Source organism: Sciurus vulgaris (assembly GCF_902686455.1).
Source record: "Sciurus vulgaris genome assembly, chromosome: 8".
Lineage (NCBI taxonomy): Eukaryota > Metazoa > Chordata > Mammalia > Rodentia > Sciuridae > Sciurus > Sciurus vulgaris.
In genome coordinates this window covers 50,544,625-50,566,604 of record NC_136468.1, presented here as the reverse complement: position 1 = coordinate 50,566,604, position 21,980 = coordinate 50,544,625, and the positions used below count along the sequence as shown (strand labels likewise).

At 36.0% G+C, this 21,980-nt stretch overlaps 1 protein-coding gene across 3 annotated transcripts in view; it reads right to left on the bottom strand.

The window, feature by feature from the left end:
- CDK6 (cyclin dependent kinase 6) overlaps positions 1 to 21,980 on the bottom strand; it is a 215,115-nt gene that overhangs the window by 148,241 nt on the left and 44,894 nt on the right. For all 3 annotated transcript variants that reach the window (XM_079152106.1, XM_079152107.1, XM_079152105.1), the window contains exon 3: positions 6,026 to 6,161. In XM_079152106.1, the coding sequence (XP_079008232.1) occupies positions 6,026 to 6,161 (136 nt within the window). The remainder of the gene's footprint in view (positions 1 to 6,025; positions 6,162 to 21,980) is intronic.

Sequence of the window (21,980 nt, the reverse complement as noted above, 5' to 3'; positions counted from 1 at the left end):
GACATCCAAGACTGAAGGTCAAAGGATGTGAAAAAACATATCACTCACATGGACTGTATAAACAACCAGGGATTTACATCCTTGAATCAGATAAAGTAGAAGTCAAGCCAAAGTTAATCATAAGGGACAAAGAAGGACATTTCATTCTACTGAAGGGAATTTTACATCAGGAAGATAGAACAACTGTAAATATTTATGCCCCAAACAATGGAGCATCTATGTACACCAAACAAACCCTTCTCAATTTCAAGAATCAAATACACCACAACACAATAATACTGGGTGACTTTAACACACCTCTCTCACTACTGGGCAAATCTTCCAAACAAAAATTAAACAAATAAACTATGGAATTAAATAATACAATCAATAATTGAGACTTAACAGACATACATAGACTGTTTCATCCATCAACAAGCAGATACACTTTTTTCTCAGTAGCACAAGGATCCTTCTCTGAAATGGACCATATCTTATGCCACAAAGCAACTCTTAATAAATTAAAAAAAAAATGGGGATAATACCCTGCATTCTATCAGATCATAATGGAATGAAATAAGAAATCAATGATAAAATAAAAAATAGAAGCTACTCTAACACATAGAGACTAAATAATATACTATTGAATGATGAATGGATAGTAGAAGAAATCAAGGTTGAAATGAAAAAATACTTAGAGGTAAATGAGAATACTGATACAACATACCAAAATCTCTGGGACACAATGAATGCAGTACTAAGAGGAAAGTTTAATGCATTGAGTTCAAATATTAAAAGGATAAAAAATCAACAACTAAATGACCTAACATTACATCTCTAGAAAGAAGCCCTAGAAAAAGAAGCCCTAGAGAAAGAAGAACAAATCAACACCAAAAACAGTAGAAGACAGGAAATAGTTAAAATCAGAACTGAAATCAATGGAACTGAAACAAAAGAAAGAACTGAAAAAATTGACAAAATGAAAAGTTGGTTCTTTGAAAAAAAAATTAATAAAATTGATAAACCTCTAGCCACAATAGATAAGAGAAAAAGAGAGAAAATCCATATTACTAAAATACGTGATGAAAAAGAAAGTATCACAATGGACACACTGAAATACAGAAGAGAACTAGAACTTATTTTGAAATTTTATACTTTAATAAAATAGAAAATATTGAAGACACTGATACATTTCTGAAGACATATGACCTACCTAAATTGAATCAGGAGGCCATACACGATTTAAACAGATCAATTTTAAATAATGAAATAGAAAATGCCATCAAAAGCCTACCAATTAAGAAAAGCCCAGGACCAAACACATTTTTAGCTGAGTTCTACAAGACCTTCAAAGAAGAATCAAAACCAATACTCCTCAAATTACTCCATGAAATAGAAAAGGAGGGAACCTTTCCAAACTCATTCTATGGGCTAATATCACCCTGATACCAAAACTGGACAAAGACACATCAAGGAAAGAAAACTTCAGACAAATATCCCTGATGAACACAGATGCAGAAATTCTCAATAAAATTCTGGCAAATCACATACAAAAACATATTAAAAAGATAGTGCACCATGATCAAGTGGGGTTCATCCCAGGAATGCAGGGTTGGTTCAACATACAGAAATCAATAAACATAATTCATCATATTAACAAACTTAAAAACAAGAATTATATCATCTCAATAGATGCGGAAAAAGCATTTGATAAAATTCAGCACCCTTTCATGGGCAAAACACTAGAAAAACTAGGGATAGTAGGAACATGAGGACTTCAACATCATAAAATCCTATAGGCTAAACCCAAGGCCAACATCATTCTGGACAGAGAAAAATTGAAAGCATTTTCTCTAAAAACTGGAACAAGACAAGAATGCCCTCTTTCACAGCTTTTATTCAACATTGTCCTTGAAACTCTAACCAGAGCAATTAGAGAAGAAAGAAATTAAGGTATACAAATAGGTAAAGAAGAACTCAAACTATCACTATTTGCTGATGACATGATTCTATATTTAGAAGATCCAAAAACTTACAGAACTAATAAATGAATTCAGCAAAGTAGCAGGATATAAAATCAATACCTATAAATCAAACGCATTCCTATACATCAGTAATGAATCTACTGAAAGAGAAATTAAGAAAACTACCCCATTCACAGTAGCATCAAAAATAAAATAAAATAAAATAAAATAAAAAACTTGTGAATCAATCTAACAACAGAGGGGAAAGACCTCTACAATGAGAACTACAGAACACTAAAGAAATTGAAGAAGACCTTAGAAAATGGAAAGACCTCCCATGCTCCTGGACAGGCAGAATTAATATTTTCAAAATGGCTATACTACCAAGAGTGTTATACAAATTTAATGCAATTCCTATTAAAATCCCAATGACATTCTTCATAGAAATAGAAAAAGCAATCATGAAATTCATTTGGGAAAATAAGAGCTCCAGAATAGCCAAAGCAATCCTTAGCAAGAAAAGGGAAACAGAAGGCATTAGAATTCCAGACTTCAAACTATACTACAGAGCTATAGTAATTAAAACAGCATGATATTGGTGCCAACACAGACATATAGACCAATGGTATAGAACAGAAGTCACAGAGACAAACCCACATAAATAGTTTTCTCATTCTAGACAAACGCAACAAAAACATTCACTGGAGAAAAGACAGCCTATTCAACAAATGGTGCTGGGAAGAATGGAAAGCCACATGTAGCAAAATGAAATTAAACCTTTATCTCTCACCCTGCACAAAACTCAACTCAAAATGGATCAAAGACTTAGGCACTAAAACAGAGACCCTGCGTCTACTAGAAGAAAAAGCAGGCCAAAAATTTCACCATGTTGAGTAGTTCAAAACTACTCAAGAGTTCCTCTCACTCCAATCAGAATGGCAATTATCAAGAATACAAGCAACAATAAAAGTTGGCGAGGATGTGGGGGGAAAGGTACACTCATTCATTGCTGGTGGGAATGCAAACTGGTGCAACCATTATGGAAAGCAGTAGGGAGATTCCTCAGAAAACCTGGAATGGAACCACCATTCCTCAGTTTATACTCAAAGGACTTAAAATAAACGTACTACAGTGATGCAGCCACATTGGTGTTGATAGCAGCTCAACTCATAAGAACTAAACTATGGAACGAACCTACGTGTCCTACAGCAGAAGAATGGATAAATAAAATGTGATACACACACACACACACACACACACACAATGGAATATTACTCAGCTTTAAAGAAGAATGAAATTATGGCATTTGCTGGTTAAATGGATGGAGTTGGAGAATATCAAGCTAAGTGAAATAAGCCAAACCCAAAAAACCAAAGGCTGAATGTTTTCTCTGATATGCAGATGCTAATTCACAATAGGAGTGGGGGGCACTAGGAAAGAATAGAATTATTTTAGATTAGGTAGAGGAGAGTGAAGGGAGGGAAGGGGGCAGGAAGGATAGTAGGGTGAAACAGACATTATTACCCCATGTACATATATAACAGCATGATCGATATGATCCCACAATATGAACAATCAGAAAAATGAGAAATCATACTTCATTTATGGATGATTTATCAAAATGCATAAATGCATTCTACTGTCACGTATAACAAATTAGAAGAAATAAGTCATAAATAAATAAAAAATAAATAAAATAAAAAAATAATTTGAAAATAGTTATATCTGAAGAAAGATTAAGAATATATCTTACTTAATGAGTACATATGTCTATAAATCATTGTGAATGGCATGGTCATGATACAAGGATGCATGATAGGTACGATGTGCACACAAGTAATCACAACCAAATGTAGAAAACAACGAAGAAGGAGCAATATGCAGGACAAGTGTCAAAAGGCAAATGAGACGACATCCAGCTATAAGAAGTGATCAAATGGTATCTGGGGTGAGCCTTGAGAAATTTAAGCAGACAGTTATTAGTGGAGGGAATCAAAAGAAATAGTGTAAGAAAGAGGGCCACTGAGATGGGAAGTCATGCATTACACTAGGAACTGTGATTAGTCCAATGTGGTCAAAAAACAGAACTCAAGAGGGGACCAGGCCTGCTCTGCCTGCTGAACACGGGGTTTTGACAAGCTCATATGAGAACGAAATGAAGCTACAGAGATGCAGTAGACCACCAGAGAAAAAGGGCTGCGGAGAGAGAAGGGGGCAAGAACAGGTGATAAGGAACGCCAAAATTCAAGAGGCTTTAATGTCCTCAAATCTGATCAAGAAGAAATGGGACAACTGCTGAGCACCACATTCTTTTATGAATGCCAGATTGGAGAAAATATACTCTATATGGGTCTAAAATCTAAGAAATAAATCATATATTGTATTAAAGGCTAAATGTATTAGTCTCTGGGAACATCATCTAGACATCACTCAAAGCCATTTCTTCTTACTCTGTTGAGAACGACAACTACTTCCAAATATTAACTTCTATCTAAAAGGATGTTGAAATCAGTACAACCACTGTGGAAAACTTTATGGAGATTCCTCAGAAAACTAGGAATGGAAACACCATATGACCCAGTTATCCCTCTCCTTGGTATTTATCCTAAGGAACTCAAATCAGCATACTATAGTGATACAGGCTCAACAATGTTTATAACAGCACAATTCACAATAGCCAAATTATGGAACCAGCCCAGATATTCGTCAATACACAAATGGATAAAAAAAAAAGTGGTACATATACACAATGAAGTATTACTCAGCCATAAAGAATGAAATTACAACATTTGCTGGTACATGGATGGATCTGGAGAACATCACATTACACGAAATAAACCAGACCCAGAAGTCAAAGGTCGAATGCTTTCTCTCATATGTGGAAGCTAGAGAGAAATAAGGAAATTTTAAAAAGGAACTGAGGAATCCCAAGAAAATAGAAGGGAGAACCACAGAGAAAAGGAAAGATACTGAAGGGGAAGGAAGGATGAAAAAGAAGGAACTGCAGAATGAAACTATACATACAGTATGTGCGATGTACATACAGGAATATACCACAGTGATTCCCACCTTTATGTGTATCTATAAAGCACCAATTAAAAAAAAACAATAAATAAAGGAAGACCTGTAGAGTAGAAGAAAGGAGATAGGAGATAGCAGGTTGAAAGTTTGGGGGACTGGAATGGAGCAAATTGTATTCCAAACAGGTGAGAATATGTCAAAATGAATTATGTATAACCATAATGTACCCATAAAAATATTAAAAAGCAAATAAATAAAATGAAGCTGAGTTCTTTAACTCATTTCTAAATAATGAATGATGTGGTAGGGAGTCTCTTTAAAGAAGCCACCTAATTCACATAGACAAAAAGGTAAGCAAGAAGACCTGTCCATGATGTGCACAGATATACTGGGAAAGTCAGGTACAGAAAATATAAATTAAGACCAACAAAACTTTATAAGCATCTTTTCCCATTAGATTTAAAGGAAGAAGAAACTTGTAGTCAATATACTGCATCTGGCTTGCTGACCTCAAGAGGCAGAAAGTACATCTTATTCATCTTTACCCTCCAAGAGTTTGGCATACTACCTGGCAATTGGTCTTCCTCTGAATTTGGAAAAAAAAAAAAAAAAATGGAGCAAAAAGGGCCAGTAATTCAGCTTCACATAGCATCAGTATGTCTTATGATCAGTATACAACTATAATATAAAATGTGCTAATGAATGATGTTTCAAATTATGGCCCTCAGAGGCCATATGTCACCCAAAAAAGATTGAGCTATATTTACTACACTATCCTAAGGTTGGGGCCAGATAATGTACAAATAGATATTTTAAATTATTTTAATATGCATTAAAACTGAAGGGTTATTTCTCTTCACCCTAAAATAAATGAACTAGATTACATCCTATTCTTTGAACATCCCACTCTTTTGATGAACTGGATTATATCCCATTCTTTGAATAATTTACTTGGTTGCTATTTTAATCATAACTGGCAATTTTCACAAGGAGAGAATGTTATTGCTTAATAGACTATAACCATGGACTGCCTGACCAGGCAGAAAGATGATTCTCAGTACCTTTATGGTTTCTGTGGGCACTCCAGGCTCCGGAACTTTATCCAGGTAAGTGGTCAAGTCTTGATCAACATGTTCAAACACTAGTGTTAGCTTGGTTTCTCTGTCTGTTCGCGACACTGTGCACACATCAAACAACCTAGAAGACAAAAGGAAGAGATTTAAGTAGGTGGAAATGAGCAAAGCAGCAAGCTGTATATCTTACACATATTCCTCAGTTTCATTTCATAATAAGAAAAACCAAGCAAGAAAAATGGACTAGTGTTGATCAGTCCTTGTGACAGTGATGCAACCATGCCTGTGAAAACATGTATGCTAGAATACGAAGAGCTTTCTGATCCTGCTGAGTCAAATTATTTCCCTGGAAAGGCCTAAGTTCTTCATAAGTTTTAAAATTCTAATGTCATGTAAATTAATACTGAAATTTTTAGAAAGTTAGTTTTTAATTTACAGGTAATAATTGCATATACTTATGGAGAAGTTGACATTCTGGTGAAATATTACACAGAACAGAGTATGTATAATAATGCATTGTATACTTCAAAATGACTAAAAGAGCAAATTTCAAATGTTTTTAAATAAATAAAAATATGAAAAGTATGTGATGATTTGTTAATCAGCTTGATTACATCATTCCACAAAATAAGCAATGTGAAATTTCAAAATTTCTATTTTTGAAGGAAAAAAACCTAAATTGTAAACTATATTGTCCTTAAATGACAAAACCACAGACTATATAATTAATTATCAGTTTGGATAAACACATCCAGTTTCTTCCATAAAAGTCTTATAAGTAATTCAAAATTTAAGTTTTAAAGATAACAAAAAAGGCTTCAGTAAAATACAAGTGAGACTATCAGGGAAAGAGAATGGGCTGGGGGAGGAGGGAGAGAGGGAACTGGGGAAGGTGCACAGATACGTGCGTGATGGAAATGTCACCACAACCCCATTAATCTGTACAGTTAATGTGACTGAGTAATTATAATCACTAAGAAAAAGCTGATAAAACGATCTTCATATTAAATTGTTTCATTAAAAATACCGAATAAACACCCTCTTCAAAGAAACTAACCAAATACGTGCAGATGGCCCAATCACAAGAACACTCTTACTTGTGTGGTTTTTATTTTGCTTTTATTAAAATTTCTAATATCTTGGTTCACCATGCCACCCTACTACATTTCTGATCTATATGGGTCCCACAACATTTGGTACCTCTCTTTGAATCTAAACTAAATTTTTAAAGTATCTAAAGAACACTGCAATTAATTTAAATCTGGTGGGGCAGACAACAGAATACCAACAACTACAAATACATCACAGCCAGATCCAAACTACTGTTCACTTATGGGCATTTTGAAGTGATTTCTCTAACAACATTAAAATTAACCAAAATCAACTAAAGTTTTCCCTCACAGTCCCTAATTCCAAATTTTCTAATTTTTGTTTTAATATATACTTCTAAAATTGATATTTTCCCTAAATTAACCTATTCTGGAAAAATATTCTAATAAAAACTCCTAATTAAATGTGTTAAAGATGGTGCCATAGATCATTTAAATCCTATACTATGAAAAGGATGACTGCTATCATGCATGGATATAACACTGGGGAAGTTTATCGAAATTGCTCTTTGAACTTGATAATGAGATAACTACCATTTATTTGTAGGCTCCTTCCCCCACTTCCCCATAAGCTTCTTTGAGACATTTTATTCTTATTAAAGACACATCCTTGGGCAATTTCACTTTTTCCTTCCTTTTGAAGGAGAAACAGTAGTTCCAAAATCACCTGGCTTCTATTTTTGCAAAAAAAGAAAAAAACAACAACAACAACAACAAAAAACCAGCAATGAACCAAAATGGTATGTACTAAAATCAAATATGAACGTAAGAACTGGGTCTTCCCGAATCATTACAGTTGTGCTTCTCAACATTACTTTAAGAATGTTCCCCATTATAATCAATACATAGTCTAATGAAAAAACACATTGCTTATCACCACTCAGGCAACAATGACTTCAGCAATTCCAGTTCTTATTACATTTAAAGTCTGTGATGTATCAATGACTGACATTTCAGTAATTTCCAAAAGAAAAAAATTCACACAGAGACTCAACTGAAGAATGAAATGATCCTAAATACATAACCCAAAGGTCACCTGTTCTACAAACCATTGTCCTAGAGGTTACCTAAGAGCCCCGGCAGTATGCTACATTGCTTCATCTACTGAAACCGTTTTCAAACACTCTTTGTATGACACAATTCATGAACAACACCCAAGTTGTTTTCCTTGAAATTATATAATACCACTCTCTCCAAACTATTAAGGTTCACTGATGCCACTTACAGTAACTGAACTTCACAATGAACTTTCAAAGGATGCTCAAGATATGTAAAGGCAAACTCATTGAAGGCATTGCTAATTGCCTTAAATGCCAAACACTGGCAATATTTGAAGAGTGGAATGAATTTTAAGGAGACATATGACAGTGCATATAGCAAAATATTATTGTATGAATTTTAATGTACATACATACATATCCCAAGCTACCAAAAGAACAGTGTTACAGAGGCTGCTCAACCAAGTTCAAGGAGATAATCCTTTAAAATTTTTAAAGTGTTATTATCAACTTCATTTGGGAAGTGGTATGCATTAGAGTCTCCTTAGAAATTCTCAGGTGGCATGGAGGGAAGTGCTAAGAGAAGTTACATGATACTCCCTCTTTTGAATTCAGTGCTGGTCATCAATAATCCGTAGACCTACTACTTCAGGGAAGACATCGAGAAGTAATTTCTCATCACTAGATATAAAATTTTGAATTTATTGTTTAATAAACATGACTAATCAAAATTAAGTTATATTAGTCATAATGGATAGCAAATTCACTTTGAGCTGTTATAAATATTAATCTTAGAAGTTATAGAACATGATATTTATGATGCTTTTTCAGCATTGACTCTTTCTAGAATTACCCCAAATCAAATAGTCATTCTTATAGGTAGTAAAAGATAGACATTTTAATATAAAAAACAAGTTCCACAAAAAGCAACCAAGCTAAACAAACACTGAGGTCCAGAGGATTTGGCTGGAGGTTAACAATCTGTAATATATTTATATAAATCAATGAGGAATGTGGCTAGGTCACCTATAACCTCTACACTTGCAAAACAGAAGAGCCAGACCGTTCTGAACATTTGAACATAAAACACTGGAAAATAACTTCCACTGTATGATTCCTTGTGTTGAGCAACATTTTACAACTTACTAAAATGTATTTTTTTTTGCTAGATATTCAGTAAACTGACAAAAATACCATTTCAAACACTGCAGCTCCATAAGAAAAATGCAATCATGCTATACTGAATATGAACAAAATATCTCTCACATACTTTCAGAGGAAAATTACCATTCAATATTTATCCATTAGAGCTTTAGTTAATGTGATCCAAGTGAATGTCTGTTCAAAAAGTAGTGAAAAGTGGTTCTCAGCATTTACTGAGGTTCTGCATCCAGTTTAGCTGCACAAACACAATCCAAAAAAGGCAGATAGGTCATTATTTCACAACTAAGTCAGCCAAGCCCCTGACCATTCCATAAAGTGAGTTCTCTGGCTGTCCCTATTGTCCTGACCCTCCAGCTGCAGGGCAGAGAACAAGCCTTCCAGTCCAGCACAGCGCTCAGCTTTCCAGCTGCCCTAGTGATGTAATTAATATCTCCCTGAATTAGCTCTGCATCCTACCCATTGTAATTCTTAATGACTGCTTCCTGTCCATGTTCTCAATTTAACTTGCTCTTCGGGATCTACTGCATAGGTCTTCAACTGATGGATGGGATTCTACTCAATAGGCTTGGGATTTCCAAAGATTACAATTTACAAAGGTCTCCCAAACAACATGCTTTGTAAACACCAGCCCTCTCTAACTGTAGTTATGATAAAAGGGAAATCTGTATTATTTGCTGTGATTACACTTTGACCTGTTACAGGACGTTCTATGAGGATTTTTTCCTGTCAGTTTTTTTCCCCCACACTCTTGAATGTTTGGACATCAAACAGTTTGAGTGTCAAGGGATGCCTGGCCCAGCTACTAAGGGCCACAAGAAAATTTTACTTGAACTACAGCCAATATTTGGAGTTGAGAAGAACTTTTTTTTTTTTTTTTTCCTATATCTAATCTCTTCCTTGAAAGTCCACGAAGCACATTCTGTGGGTATGGTTTGAAGGCACCAAAATTACTGTTCACACATCTCACTAGCCCTACACTAATGGCTACTGGCCATGACATTCTCTTTTTGCTCATTATGGACTGTGTGTGAACTTATTCTCCACCAACACTGAATGGCATAGCTCCAGAGGTATTTGCCAGTAACAATAAGCATGCTGCTAGAAGAAAATCACTATTTCAGCAGCGTCCAAAATTCTTTAGCACTATCTACCATGTGTAAGTGCTATATTTAAGTGATAGTTACCAAAAGTCACAAGAGATGTTGTCTTTAAGAGCTTTACTATTCAGATGTGGGATAGAAGACTTACATGTAAAAATACAAAGCATGATGTATTAGTACCAAACAAATTCTATAAACACTATGTGCCACTTTATGTATTACAACAAAATAATTTACTCTGCATCCTATCACAGTATGTCATAGGTGGTCTCTGCCTCTCCAGCATCTGTTTACCTCTTCTGAATACCATATACTTATTTTCGGTTGAGATATCACTCCTGCCTGAAACTCAGGTCATTTGATTTTGGGGGCAGGGACCAAGGGTTGGCATGTGACTGATCCTGGACAAACAAGAGTGACAATGATTGCTTCAGGGATAGACAGTACCATGAGAATTAGTCCCAGGAATTTTACTAGAACTTCTGGAAGAGTGAAGCTGTCTTTATAACAAAATTACCAAACTGGCAAGGCACATGCCTGCAGTTGCTGGTGGCTCTCTTTGCTACCATGTTAGTGAGCCTCCACTGAATGCAGGCAACAGAGAGGAGAGGCAGAGGAAAGAGACGGTAGGTAAGAGACTCTCTCATTCCAGCATCTGAACCCCTTTGTACCTGATCTATCTGCTGGGTTTATTAATTACCTAAGCCAGTGAAGTCACATCTTTGCTTACCCAGTTTGAGTTGGGTTTTCAATAACTGCAACAAAAAAAATTATCCTTATATTTTGAAATGATTAAATGACTTCAACATGTTGATATCTAACCTCAACTATATCCTATTTAGTAGACAAAATGTTGAGCTAAGTTCAGGCACTTAAGTAGCAGTACTGTTCCCTAAGAGACTGTACTAGTTCTCTGACTTCCTGGAAGACTATTCACTATTCCATTCACATGTCTATGGGGCAGAAATAATTGACAGCAGCAGACTGGAATCCCTTTTTTCTAAGGAGCCATGTGGCTTCCTCCCAGAATTCCTACTTGAGGTTCCTGATCTGACTTGAGACATTTTATGGAAAAAAAAGCAGAGAAAGGAAGAACACAGACAAGCTCATCAGAAACAGGAACATGGAAGCCAGAACAAGAAACGTCTCTATAGGCAAGAGGAAGTGAGGAGGGAAGAAGTACCTAAAAATGATACAAAGATACAGAGTTCCATTAATTTAAAGGTGCTCAGAGGCATGTTCTCCTGAAACCTTCAAATACAACCCCTTCCCACTAGCTATTTCTGAAAAGTGGAAATGCATAACAATATCAAATTAACAATTTGATGAGAATGCAAAGCCAACAGCTTTTACTTACTATAACATTTTATTCTCATAGCCTTAAAAAGAGTGTCCATAAGAAAGTTTCATAGTTCATCTTTCAGTTCATCTTTAGAGTTGCTATTAATCTGGTTTCTGCTTCTATTTACATACACCTGGCAAGTGTGGCTCTGTGAGTTAACATCTTTTGGATCTGTTAACCAAAAAATGTTTTACAGATGAAATGGGAATCCCCTAAACTGGGCAAGTTTACAAGACATGACTCACACTACAGTAAATATTGAAAATAAAGCAAACAGTAAAATTTGTGTATATGGAAACAGTCCTACCACATGATCAGCAACACAACTGGTGTGTTACTAGTCAGGCCCCAAATAAGCTATTTAGGGTAGCTTAATGAATATATGGATGCCTACATACTGCTCTGTTCATATCCAAGATGAATTCTGCAAACGGGCACTAACAATTCAGACTTCTTTCATTGTGCCACAGCAAGCATTAGATGTACTTTTCCATTATCAAACATAATTCTTTAAACTGCTAAAGCATTTGAAGAAGAATGAGGTTGTAGCCTCAGTCTGTTAGGAGAAAAAGGAAAATATTATTTTAGAGTTGAAATGAATGAATATGATAAAAACAAGAGATGTCACCAGGGAAGCATAGCACTCTAAGTTGGAGACTGTAGCTGATGTTAAAAGAAGACTCAGGCACTAATACTATATTTCATTATCAGTTAATATTTATTATTTGCTCCCTATCTACTAGTTGCTTCTCTATATTTTTATTGTTTCAAACCTCACAGCAACTCTATGAGATAGCACTCATTTTAGAGATGAAAAAATAGGTAAACAAATGTTCCTTGTACCACCATCCATAACAGCTCAAATGTGAAAACAACCCAATGTCCAACAACTGATGAGTGGAGAAATCAAGTGTGGTACACTCACACAATAGAATCTTAATTGGTAATAAAAAGAAATGAAGTATGAATACTGTTACCACATGGATTAAACTTGAAAAGATGATGTTAAGTAAAAGAAGCCAGTCACAAAAGCCTGCATGATTCCATTTTATGAAATATCCAGAAATAGGCAGATCCAGAGACACAGAAAGTAGATTAGTGATTGCCTAGGACTTGTAAAGGAGGCAGAGGTGGAGGTATGAGGAATGATTGCTAATGGGTACTAGGTTTCTTTTTAGGGTGATGAAAATGTTCTAAATTTAGATCATGGTGATGATTGTGCAACTCAATGTACTAAAAATCACTAAGCTGCATGCCTACAGAGGTGAATTTTATGTGATATAAACTACATCTCAAGAGAGCTATTTAAAAGCAAGCAAACAAGAGCCAGGTGTGGTGGCGCATCCTGTAATCCCAGTAACTCAGGAGAGTGAGGCAGGAAAATTCCAAGGTTGAGGTCACCCTCAGAAACTTACAGAGCCCTAAGCAACTCAGCAAGAACCTGTCTCAAAATAAAACATACAAAGGGCTAGGGATGTAACTCAAAGGTAAAGTGTCCCTGGGTTGGACTGCTAGTACCACTCCCAAAAAAGGAAAAAAAAAAAAAAAAAGAAGCAAAAAGGTTCAGTACTGTGCCTAAGGTGTGGGCACAAAATGGTGAAGATGTGACTGGAAGTCAGACTATTTGGCTCAAGAATCTGACTTTTCTAACCTCTCCTAACTCCTACAATAGCACACACTGGGACTGCAAGAGAGCAAAGGCCAGTAATGTTGAGACCTTGCTGTGACTGATTGGCATTGTGGAAGTGCCAATCCTAAAACGTCTGGTAAATCTGGAGATCCTAATATATACTCCACACAGTTGGCTGAAAGATGGATAAACATTCAGAAAATTCATAAGAAATATGAAGACTAAAGATCTCCAACCCTCTTGTTTTTCCCTTGACTAGTGAGAAAAATGACACAGTGCAATTTACCTAACAGAGCTTTAAAAAGATATTCTGATCTCAAGAATATATGAGTTAAGTGATATTTTTAAAAGCAAAGTGAACAGCTCTGGCTTGAGTCAGATAGAGTGTGGAACATTCTGGACAACTTTCAACATTTCGTTCTCTTTCCATTTCTGACCTGTAAAAGCCCTGTTCTCCAGCGTGGGCCTCTCTTGAGGAAAAATGATGAAGCAGCCAAAACTAGACAGCCGTCTGTGATGAAGACTGTCTGCACGGTCTTAGGAGAAAAGCAGCTGAGCTTTACCTACACCACAGGCCAGAAGTCTTTCATAATCACATTCTTACTAGGTACATAAATTTATCCCAGAACAAATTCACTACGAAAGATTAGCTTCTTATCTAATGAAACCCCCACTGAACTGAGTGCCTTTTAAGGAAACACAAATGACAAGAATATATGAGAAAATGTTAAACCTTGGTGGTAACTTGAAAGAGAAATGAAAAAAATCAGTCATAACCCTCCAAATGTAATTAAATTATTAAAAAAACTTTATAATGATAAAACTGCATGGCAATTGGGAAGCTTTGTGAAAATGGGCCCACATCAGTGTGGGAATGCAAATTGGTAAAAATTTTTGGCAACACACACACACACACACACACACACACACACGTACATGGATATACATTATGTTGTTCTTAAAATGATGTTCCAGGGTAGGGGATGTAGCTCAGTGGAAGGGCACCTGCCTGGCATGCATGAGGCCCTGGGTTCAATCTCCAGTACCACAAAAACAAACAAAAGAATTTTTGAAAATGATGCTACAGATTCATATTACTCGGAAAGGCACGCATAATATATTATTAAAAGAAAATGCAGGTTTCAAAGAATATGTACAGTATGATCCCATATAGGTAAAGAAAATGGTAGGAAGACAAGTCAGGATGCTACTAATGATTATCTTCGTTATGAATTTTTTTTCCTGTTATTTACTCATTTGAACTATAAACCATGAGAACTTAATTGTTAATAAGAAAAGTTACTATTTTAAAAATGAGAATACTGGAAGATTCCTTTCTCCTTTCTGTTTTCTTCTTCCTTCTTCTCAAGTACTTTTCTTTAACCTACTTTTCCAAGTTAATGAGAAAATAAATTTTAATCATCAATCCTGAAAACGTAATTTTAAAATTATGCAGGCAATGTAAATTCTTAGTTTTGTTGTAGGAAAAAATAATATGCATGATATTACCACATCACTAAAGGCATTATAATTTTCAATCCTCTCTCTATATGGACTACTGTTAAAAAAAAAAAAAAATGGTAAAATGAAGTTATTGTACGGGTTCCTGGCTTAAAATTGAAAAGTTGACAGAATTACCAAGGAACAATGATGGCTCAAAAGTCTTCCAATTACTCTAATATTCATTATATAAGCCAAAAAATAAAAAATCCTGGAGGAAAGAATTATCGACTTTTATAAGTGGAGGGAGCTTTAGCGATTGACTCATTCTGTAGAATTGTTTTACGGACAAGGAGCAGAATGGCAAAGCTAAACAAACCAATGAGACACCTGGGTCTTGTCAATGAGAATCCAGTGCCCCTTCTAATGGAATAAGGTACAAGGAAGAAAAATAATTAAAATGTGGTGAAAAAAAATCCTTATAAAATTAATATCTATTACCTTATATAATGTTTTAAAATTAGATCTATTTCACCTAAACTTCCAGGAATTTTTGTGTAAAGAACTATAACAAATTCTATATTTTAAGGACACTAAAGAAAACTACATTAAAAAATAAGAAAACAATATAGTTGGAAAAGTGAAAAGAACTGTCATCACTGTAGACAGCTAAACACAGAGGTATGAAATTGGGTTGTTTTGTTCAGGTGTAAAATCTTTCAAAAATTAAAATATGGGGCTGGAGGGATCACTCAGAGGTAAAGAGCTTACCAAGCATGCAGAAAGCCCAGTTCCATCCCAACATCACAAAAAACACAAAGTCCCCTGCCCACAAAGAAAGAAGGAATTCAAATTATGATTTGTTACACCTCTATAAATGAATTTTATTTTTAAGTTTGATCTTTGTTCCAGGAAGATTTCAAATAACAAGACAAATACTTCAAGGTGTTAACAGAATCAAAAACTAAGGGAGATAAGGATTTATAAATGTTAGCTCCAACTTTATCTCCTCCACAGCAGAATTCTTCTTCAAAGAACAACACCTTATATTAGGATCTATTAGGCAACTAGGTATTACATGTAAATGAATATTTTGAATATCTGATTGTTACTCATCTTAAGCCCTAAACTATTTTTAAAAACTAAAAGTTTTCAACTGAATTTTTGGCAGTATTCACTGAACATTTTCTTGACTTAAAGAACATATACTATATTGTTATGCTCTACTAATAGATGATTTGGTTATATTTATTATCATTAAATTATAATCATTTAATTCAGTATCGTCATAATGATCGTTTATTTGAGGGTTTACTAGGAACATGTGGGTGTCAAAAAGCCCACATCCACCCAGACATTACAATCGAACTGCTGAAAGTCAGAGAACCTCGAAAGCAGGAAAAAAGCAAATCACATACAACGGATCTTTTTATTTTTTAATCTTTTTTTAGTTGTAGATGAACACAATACCTTTATTTTATTTATTTATACGTGGTGCTCAGAATCAAACCCAGTGCCTCACACATGCTAGGTGAGCACTCCACCACTGAGTCACAACCCAGCCCCACATACAAGGATCTTAACCAGACTAACAGCCAATTGCTGCGGCAGAAAGCAGGGGATGATGATTTTTAAAGCGCTCGAGGGAAAAACTGTTAATGAAGAATTCTACATCTGGCAAAATACACAACAAAAATCAAAGTGAATTAAGACATTCCTAGAGAAACAAAAATGTTAAAGGGAATCCCTTCAGTCTGAAGGGAAAGGACAACAGTATCTCAAAGCAATGTGAAGAAATGAACATAGGTAAATACAAACCCCTATCAGTGTATTTTGGTTTGAAACTTCCTTCCTTAAATGATTTAAAAGACAAATGCATGTGATAATAATTAGAAATTTATGTTGATGGCCTTACATGTATAAATATATAATTTGTGACAATAACAGCATGAAGGGGAAGGAAAATTTTTTTAACATACTAGTAAAGTTAGTATTCTTTCAAACCAAATTGCTGTAAATTTAAGACGTTAATTATAACTTTCAGAGTAACCATTAAGAAATTCTTTGCTTTGAATTTTTTTTCATATTCTAAGTGATATATTTTCCCTAATTAATCACTTAAGAGTACCTATCATGAGCCTAGGACTTTACCAAGAACTTTATATATGCAAATTCATTGAAGCCTTTCATTTATAGATGAAGTAGTTAAGATTCAGAGAATAATTTGTTCAGAGTCATAGAGAGAAGGTACAGAATCAGGATTCAAATTAGACTTCCACTGGCTTGCTCTTTTTTTTTTTGCATGGAGGAGTACCTGGGATTGAACTCAGGGGCACTTGACCACTAAGCCACATCCTCAGCTCTATTTTATATTTTATTTAGAGACAGAATCTCACTGAGCTGCTTAGTGCCTTGCTTTTGCTGAAGATGGGAGATCCTGCTGCCTCAGCCTCCCGAGATACTGGGATTACAGGTGCGCACCACGGCATCTGGCTTCCACCTGCTCTTTCTGCTCTTGATGTGGACTTCAACACCTGGTGTCTTATGGTCTTACTGTCCCAGTGCACTGCCACCACCATATAATTAACAACAGACAATTATCTCCCAAGCCACAGTTTTGAAGAACACCTCAAGGTTGGGGAATCTCTAATCTGTTCCTCTAACACAGTTCTCTTTCCAAATTTCTTTTTTTTTTTTTTTTTCTTTGCGGTGCTGGGGATCGAACCCGGGGCCTTGTGCTTGCAAGGCAAGCATCTTTCCAATTTCACATCCAGCTATTTCCTTGACAACTTTGATCAATATTCGGAAGACCTTAATTCCAAAGTGTCTGAGATGGTGTTCACCTCCTTTGCTGAATCATATAACCATCTAACCGATGTTCTAAGCCCAGAAACCTTCCAGCAATCCTAGATTCTAACATTTCCCCAAACATCCACTCATCCACCAGTTTCACCAAGGAAATATTTCTGTATCCACTGCCCCTTTCTGAGTTCAGGTACTCATCTTTCTTGGCTGGTCCTGTACCCAGGGTCTTTCTCCTGTTTCCCTGCCTTGTGAAGACCTCTGTATCAGCCCTCTCTGTAGACAACGAAACTTCTACTTTGAATATCCGATCCTAATCCTAAACAAATGCATTTAACCAACGAATGTATATTTACTTTCTAAGCATTGTATTGAGTGACAGGGATAGAAAAATCAAAGGAGAAAATACATTTTCTCAAGTTGTTCACTCCAAGGGTGAAAGGCGAGTATCAACTATTCTGTAAATGCTGCGATGTATGTGTGTGTGCTGAAACAATACACTAACACTCCCCGGTGGCATTCTGACAGAGATAAAGAGGGGCGCCCAACCTAGAAGGGTAGGAATTAAAAACAAAAACTGAATTGTCTTAGGAGTATCAGGAGGTACCCAAGCAAGTAGCAGAGAAAGGGCACTTGAAACCAAGAGAAAGTGTCAGCAAAAACACATCAAGGCCCCCGAGAGAGGAATCTTGTATGCCATGAAAACTTTTGTCCCTGGAAAATGGGTATCTACCGTTGAATTTTCAAATAGCTCAATCTGATGACATGGGTACTTGGGGAACAGTGACAGTCCAGAAAGCAGACTGCTGCTGCAGTAGTACGGGGAAATAAAGAGGGCCTGTCCTAAGGAATTGGCAGCAAGGATGGAGAGGAGAGTCGGATTCCAGAAATATTTAGAAGGTTGAATTGGCAGGACTGGCTGAGTGTCTGAATGTGGCAGAGGTGGAGGGATGGGAAAGGAGGGAAGCCAAGGATGACTCATGGGCATTTGACTTTGGGGACTTGGTGCCACCTCATGAGCTACAGCAGTGTTCCCAGACCTTTGGTTTTCAGGGAACTGTCAACTTTCCAACAACTTCAGAGCTCCAACAGAAAGTTGCCAGCTAAAGACATAAATATACCCTACCATCTACTATCACCATCCTTTCATTAAGGAGAGCACATTTTAACACCCAAAATGTGAATACACTTAGCTTTCTGAAAAATTCACCACAGGATTCTTATTTTTCTAGCTGCAACACAGATAATGGAAAACTGGTACCAGGGACACATATCTCACATATATTAAGGGTTGAAAAAAAGTTTGAGAGTTGTTGGAAGCCCTGAAGAAGGGGCATTCAACTATGCTTGGTGGGAAGTGGCTGGGGAACTGAGTCTCAAAGGACAGTCTGGAATTTGTGAGATAAACAAGGAAAGTTTGGCAGCGTCCTAGCAGAAGGAACAGCATGTCCAAAGGTGTGTAGGTACGCAGGAAAATTTGTATTGGGGGAATTGTGGACAGTTTGGCATGACTTGGTGATTATCTTGGAAAATGGCAAAGAGATGGAAAAGTACACAGAACAAAATTATAAAGAGCTTGGTACTCCCAGCTTAGAAGTCTAGAAATTATCTTATGGGCACTGGGAAAGAACCAAAGGATTTTATAGTGGGTAATGCTATGGGCAGATGTGCCCGTCAGAAAAACCACTCTGATTACAGGATAGAATTTGGACTGTAGGGGAATAAACCTGGAGGTGAGGAGAACACATGGAAAATGTCTATGAAAGCTCAGGTAAGAAATCTAGACAGAGAAACAACAGCAGAGAGAGCCCAGTACAACCAACGAGCATTTCCTAAGCACCGAGAGCCCAGTACAACCAACGAGCATTTCCTGAGCACCTAGTATTTTTAGTAGTATATCAAGGCCCATGAGACAAGATCACTGCTCCCTTGTTTATTTACTACTATTGTTAAAGCTATAATCATACTTTACATAATGTTTCGTAGTTTAAAATTTTAATAATATGCCAACTGCTTTAACAAACCGATCTTCATTTTTAAATTGTACTGACATTCTATATGTGATTTATTAAACCATTTCTCTACGTTTGTAATAATGGCTCATTATTACCTTAAGATAAATTCCTAGAAGTGGAACTGCAAAAATCAAAAGGTATATATGCTTTTTCTGTAGTATGGAGATTCCTCAGGACCCAGCTATCCCACTCCTCAGTTTATACTCAAAAGACTTAAAATCAGCATACTACAGTTATGCAGTCACATCAATGTTTAAAGCAGCTAAATTCACAATAGCTAAACTATGGAACCAGCCTAGGTGTCCTTCAACAGATGAATGGATGAAGAAATCGTGGTATATATACATGATGGAATACTACTCAGCCTTAAAGAAGAGTGAAATGATGGCATTGGCCCGTAAATGGATGGAGCTGGAGAATATCATGCTAAGTAAAATAAACCAAACCCAAAATATCCAAATGCTAAATGTTTTCTCTGGTAAGTGGATGCTGATCCTTAATGGGGGGGGAGGTAAGGAAAGAATGAAGGAACTTTAGATTGTGCAGAGGGGAAGGGGTATGAGAGTGAGAAGGATGGTGGAATGAGACAGACATTATTACCCTGTATACATGTGTGACTACACTACCTGTGTGACTCTGCACTATGTACAGCCAGAGGAATGAGAAGTTGTGCTCCATTTGTAAACAATGTGACAAAATGCATTCTACTGTCACGTAAAATTAGAACAAATTTTTTAAAAAGGTATATGCTTCTTCTGAATCAAAATATACAGACCCTTTAAAACCTCTTGATCCAAAACAACTGACAGAAGATGGTACCAATTGATACGCCCATAGTGATATCTATAAGGTAAAGTTCAGAGGATCTGGTGACCTACCAGGATATAAAAGTTGAAGGGGATACGAAGTTTTAGAATGACCTTCAGATTTAGGCAGTAAGGTAGATGGTGGTACTATTTCCAAAGGTAAGAAAACAAGATTTGGGAAGTGACTAATGAATTTATTCTGAAAGAGATTAATTTGTGATGTCTCTAACATTCAGTTGGTAATGTCCAGTACACAACCATGAGCATGTCTTTAGAGCTTTGGACACAGATCAAGTAATAATTGTGAAGTTACCAGCATCCAGAATCTCAGAGGCCATAATAACATGCAGCAAACCACATAGCATCCCTGAATGAATCAGAAATAGGAAAGAAAAGAGCTGAAGACATGATAATAAAAAAATATATATTTAAATGAAATAAAGCAATTTCATTTAAAACAGCATAAAATCAACAAAACACTTAGGTATAAATTTAACAAAAGATGTGAACTGAAAACTTCAAAACAATATTGAAAGAAATTAAAGACCTAAATAAGTGGAAAGGTACCCATACTCATACTTAGGAAGACTTGATATGGTTAATAGGCTAAATTTCCCAAATTAATCTATATCTTCAATGCTGGCTTTTAGTAGAAACAGACAAGCTGATCTCAAAATCCATATGGAAATGCAAAGGACTCAGAATAGCAAAAATAATCTTGAAAACATAAAAGTTGAAAGACCTACTCTTTTCAATTTCAAAGCTTATTATAAGCTATGTACGTGAAACAGTGGTAGTGGCATAAAGAGACACATGTAGATCCATGAAAGAGAACTGTGAGTGTAGAAATTAACCACCATGCTTGTGATAAACTGGTTTTCAACACAGGTCCCAAAACCATTCACTGAGGAAAGAAGAATTTCTTCAACAAATGATACTAGGCTAACTCTTTATCTACATGCAAAAGAATGAGGTCGGACCCCAACCTCACGACATATGCAAAAATTAAACCAAAATGGATCACAAATCCAAGTGTAAAAGCTAAAAGGAAAAAACACAAGAACAAATTTTTGTGACCTTGGATTAGACCATGACATCTTAGATAGGACTCAAGACCCATAAGCAACAGAAGTAAGAAGAGGTAAGCTGAAATTCATCAAAATTGAAAAGGTTCACTCATTTTTGTGAAATGGACAGAATAGGTAAAACCATAGGAACAGAAAGTAGATTAGTGGTTGCCCAGGGTAAAGGGTAAGAGGATTAGGAAAAAATGGAGATGGGGTTTCTTTTAGGGAATAAGAAGTCCTAAAATTAGGTTGTGACAATGGCTGCACAACTATGAACATACACTGAGTTGTCCATTTAAAACGGATGAATTGATGGACTATATGGCACATAGTTACATCTCAATGAAACTGAGCCCCTGCATGCTCTATTCCATGGCTTATCAGGACCCTGAAAATCTTGCTGCTACTTATCACACTCCAACCTCATCTTTTAATTGGATTCTACCCACTGTGAGATACTGACAGTTCCT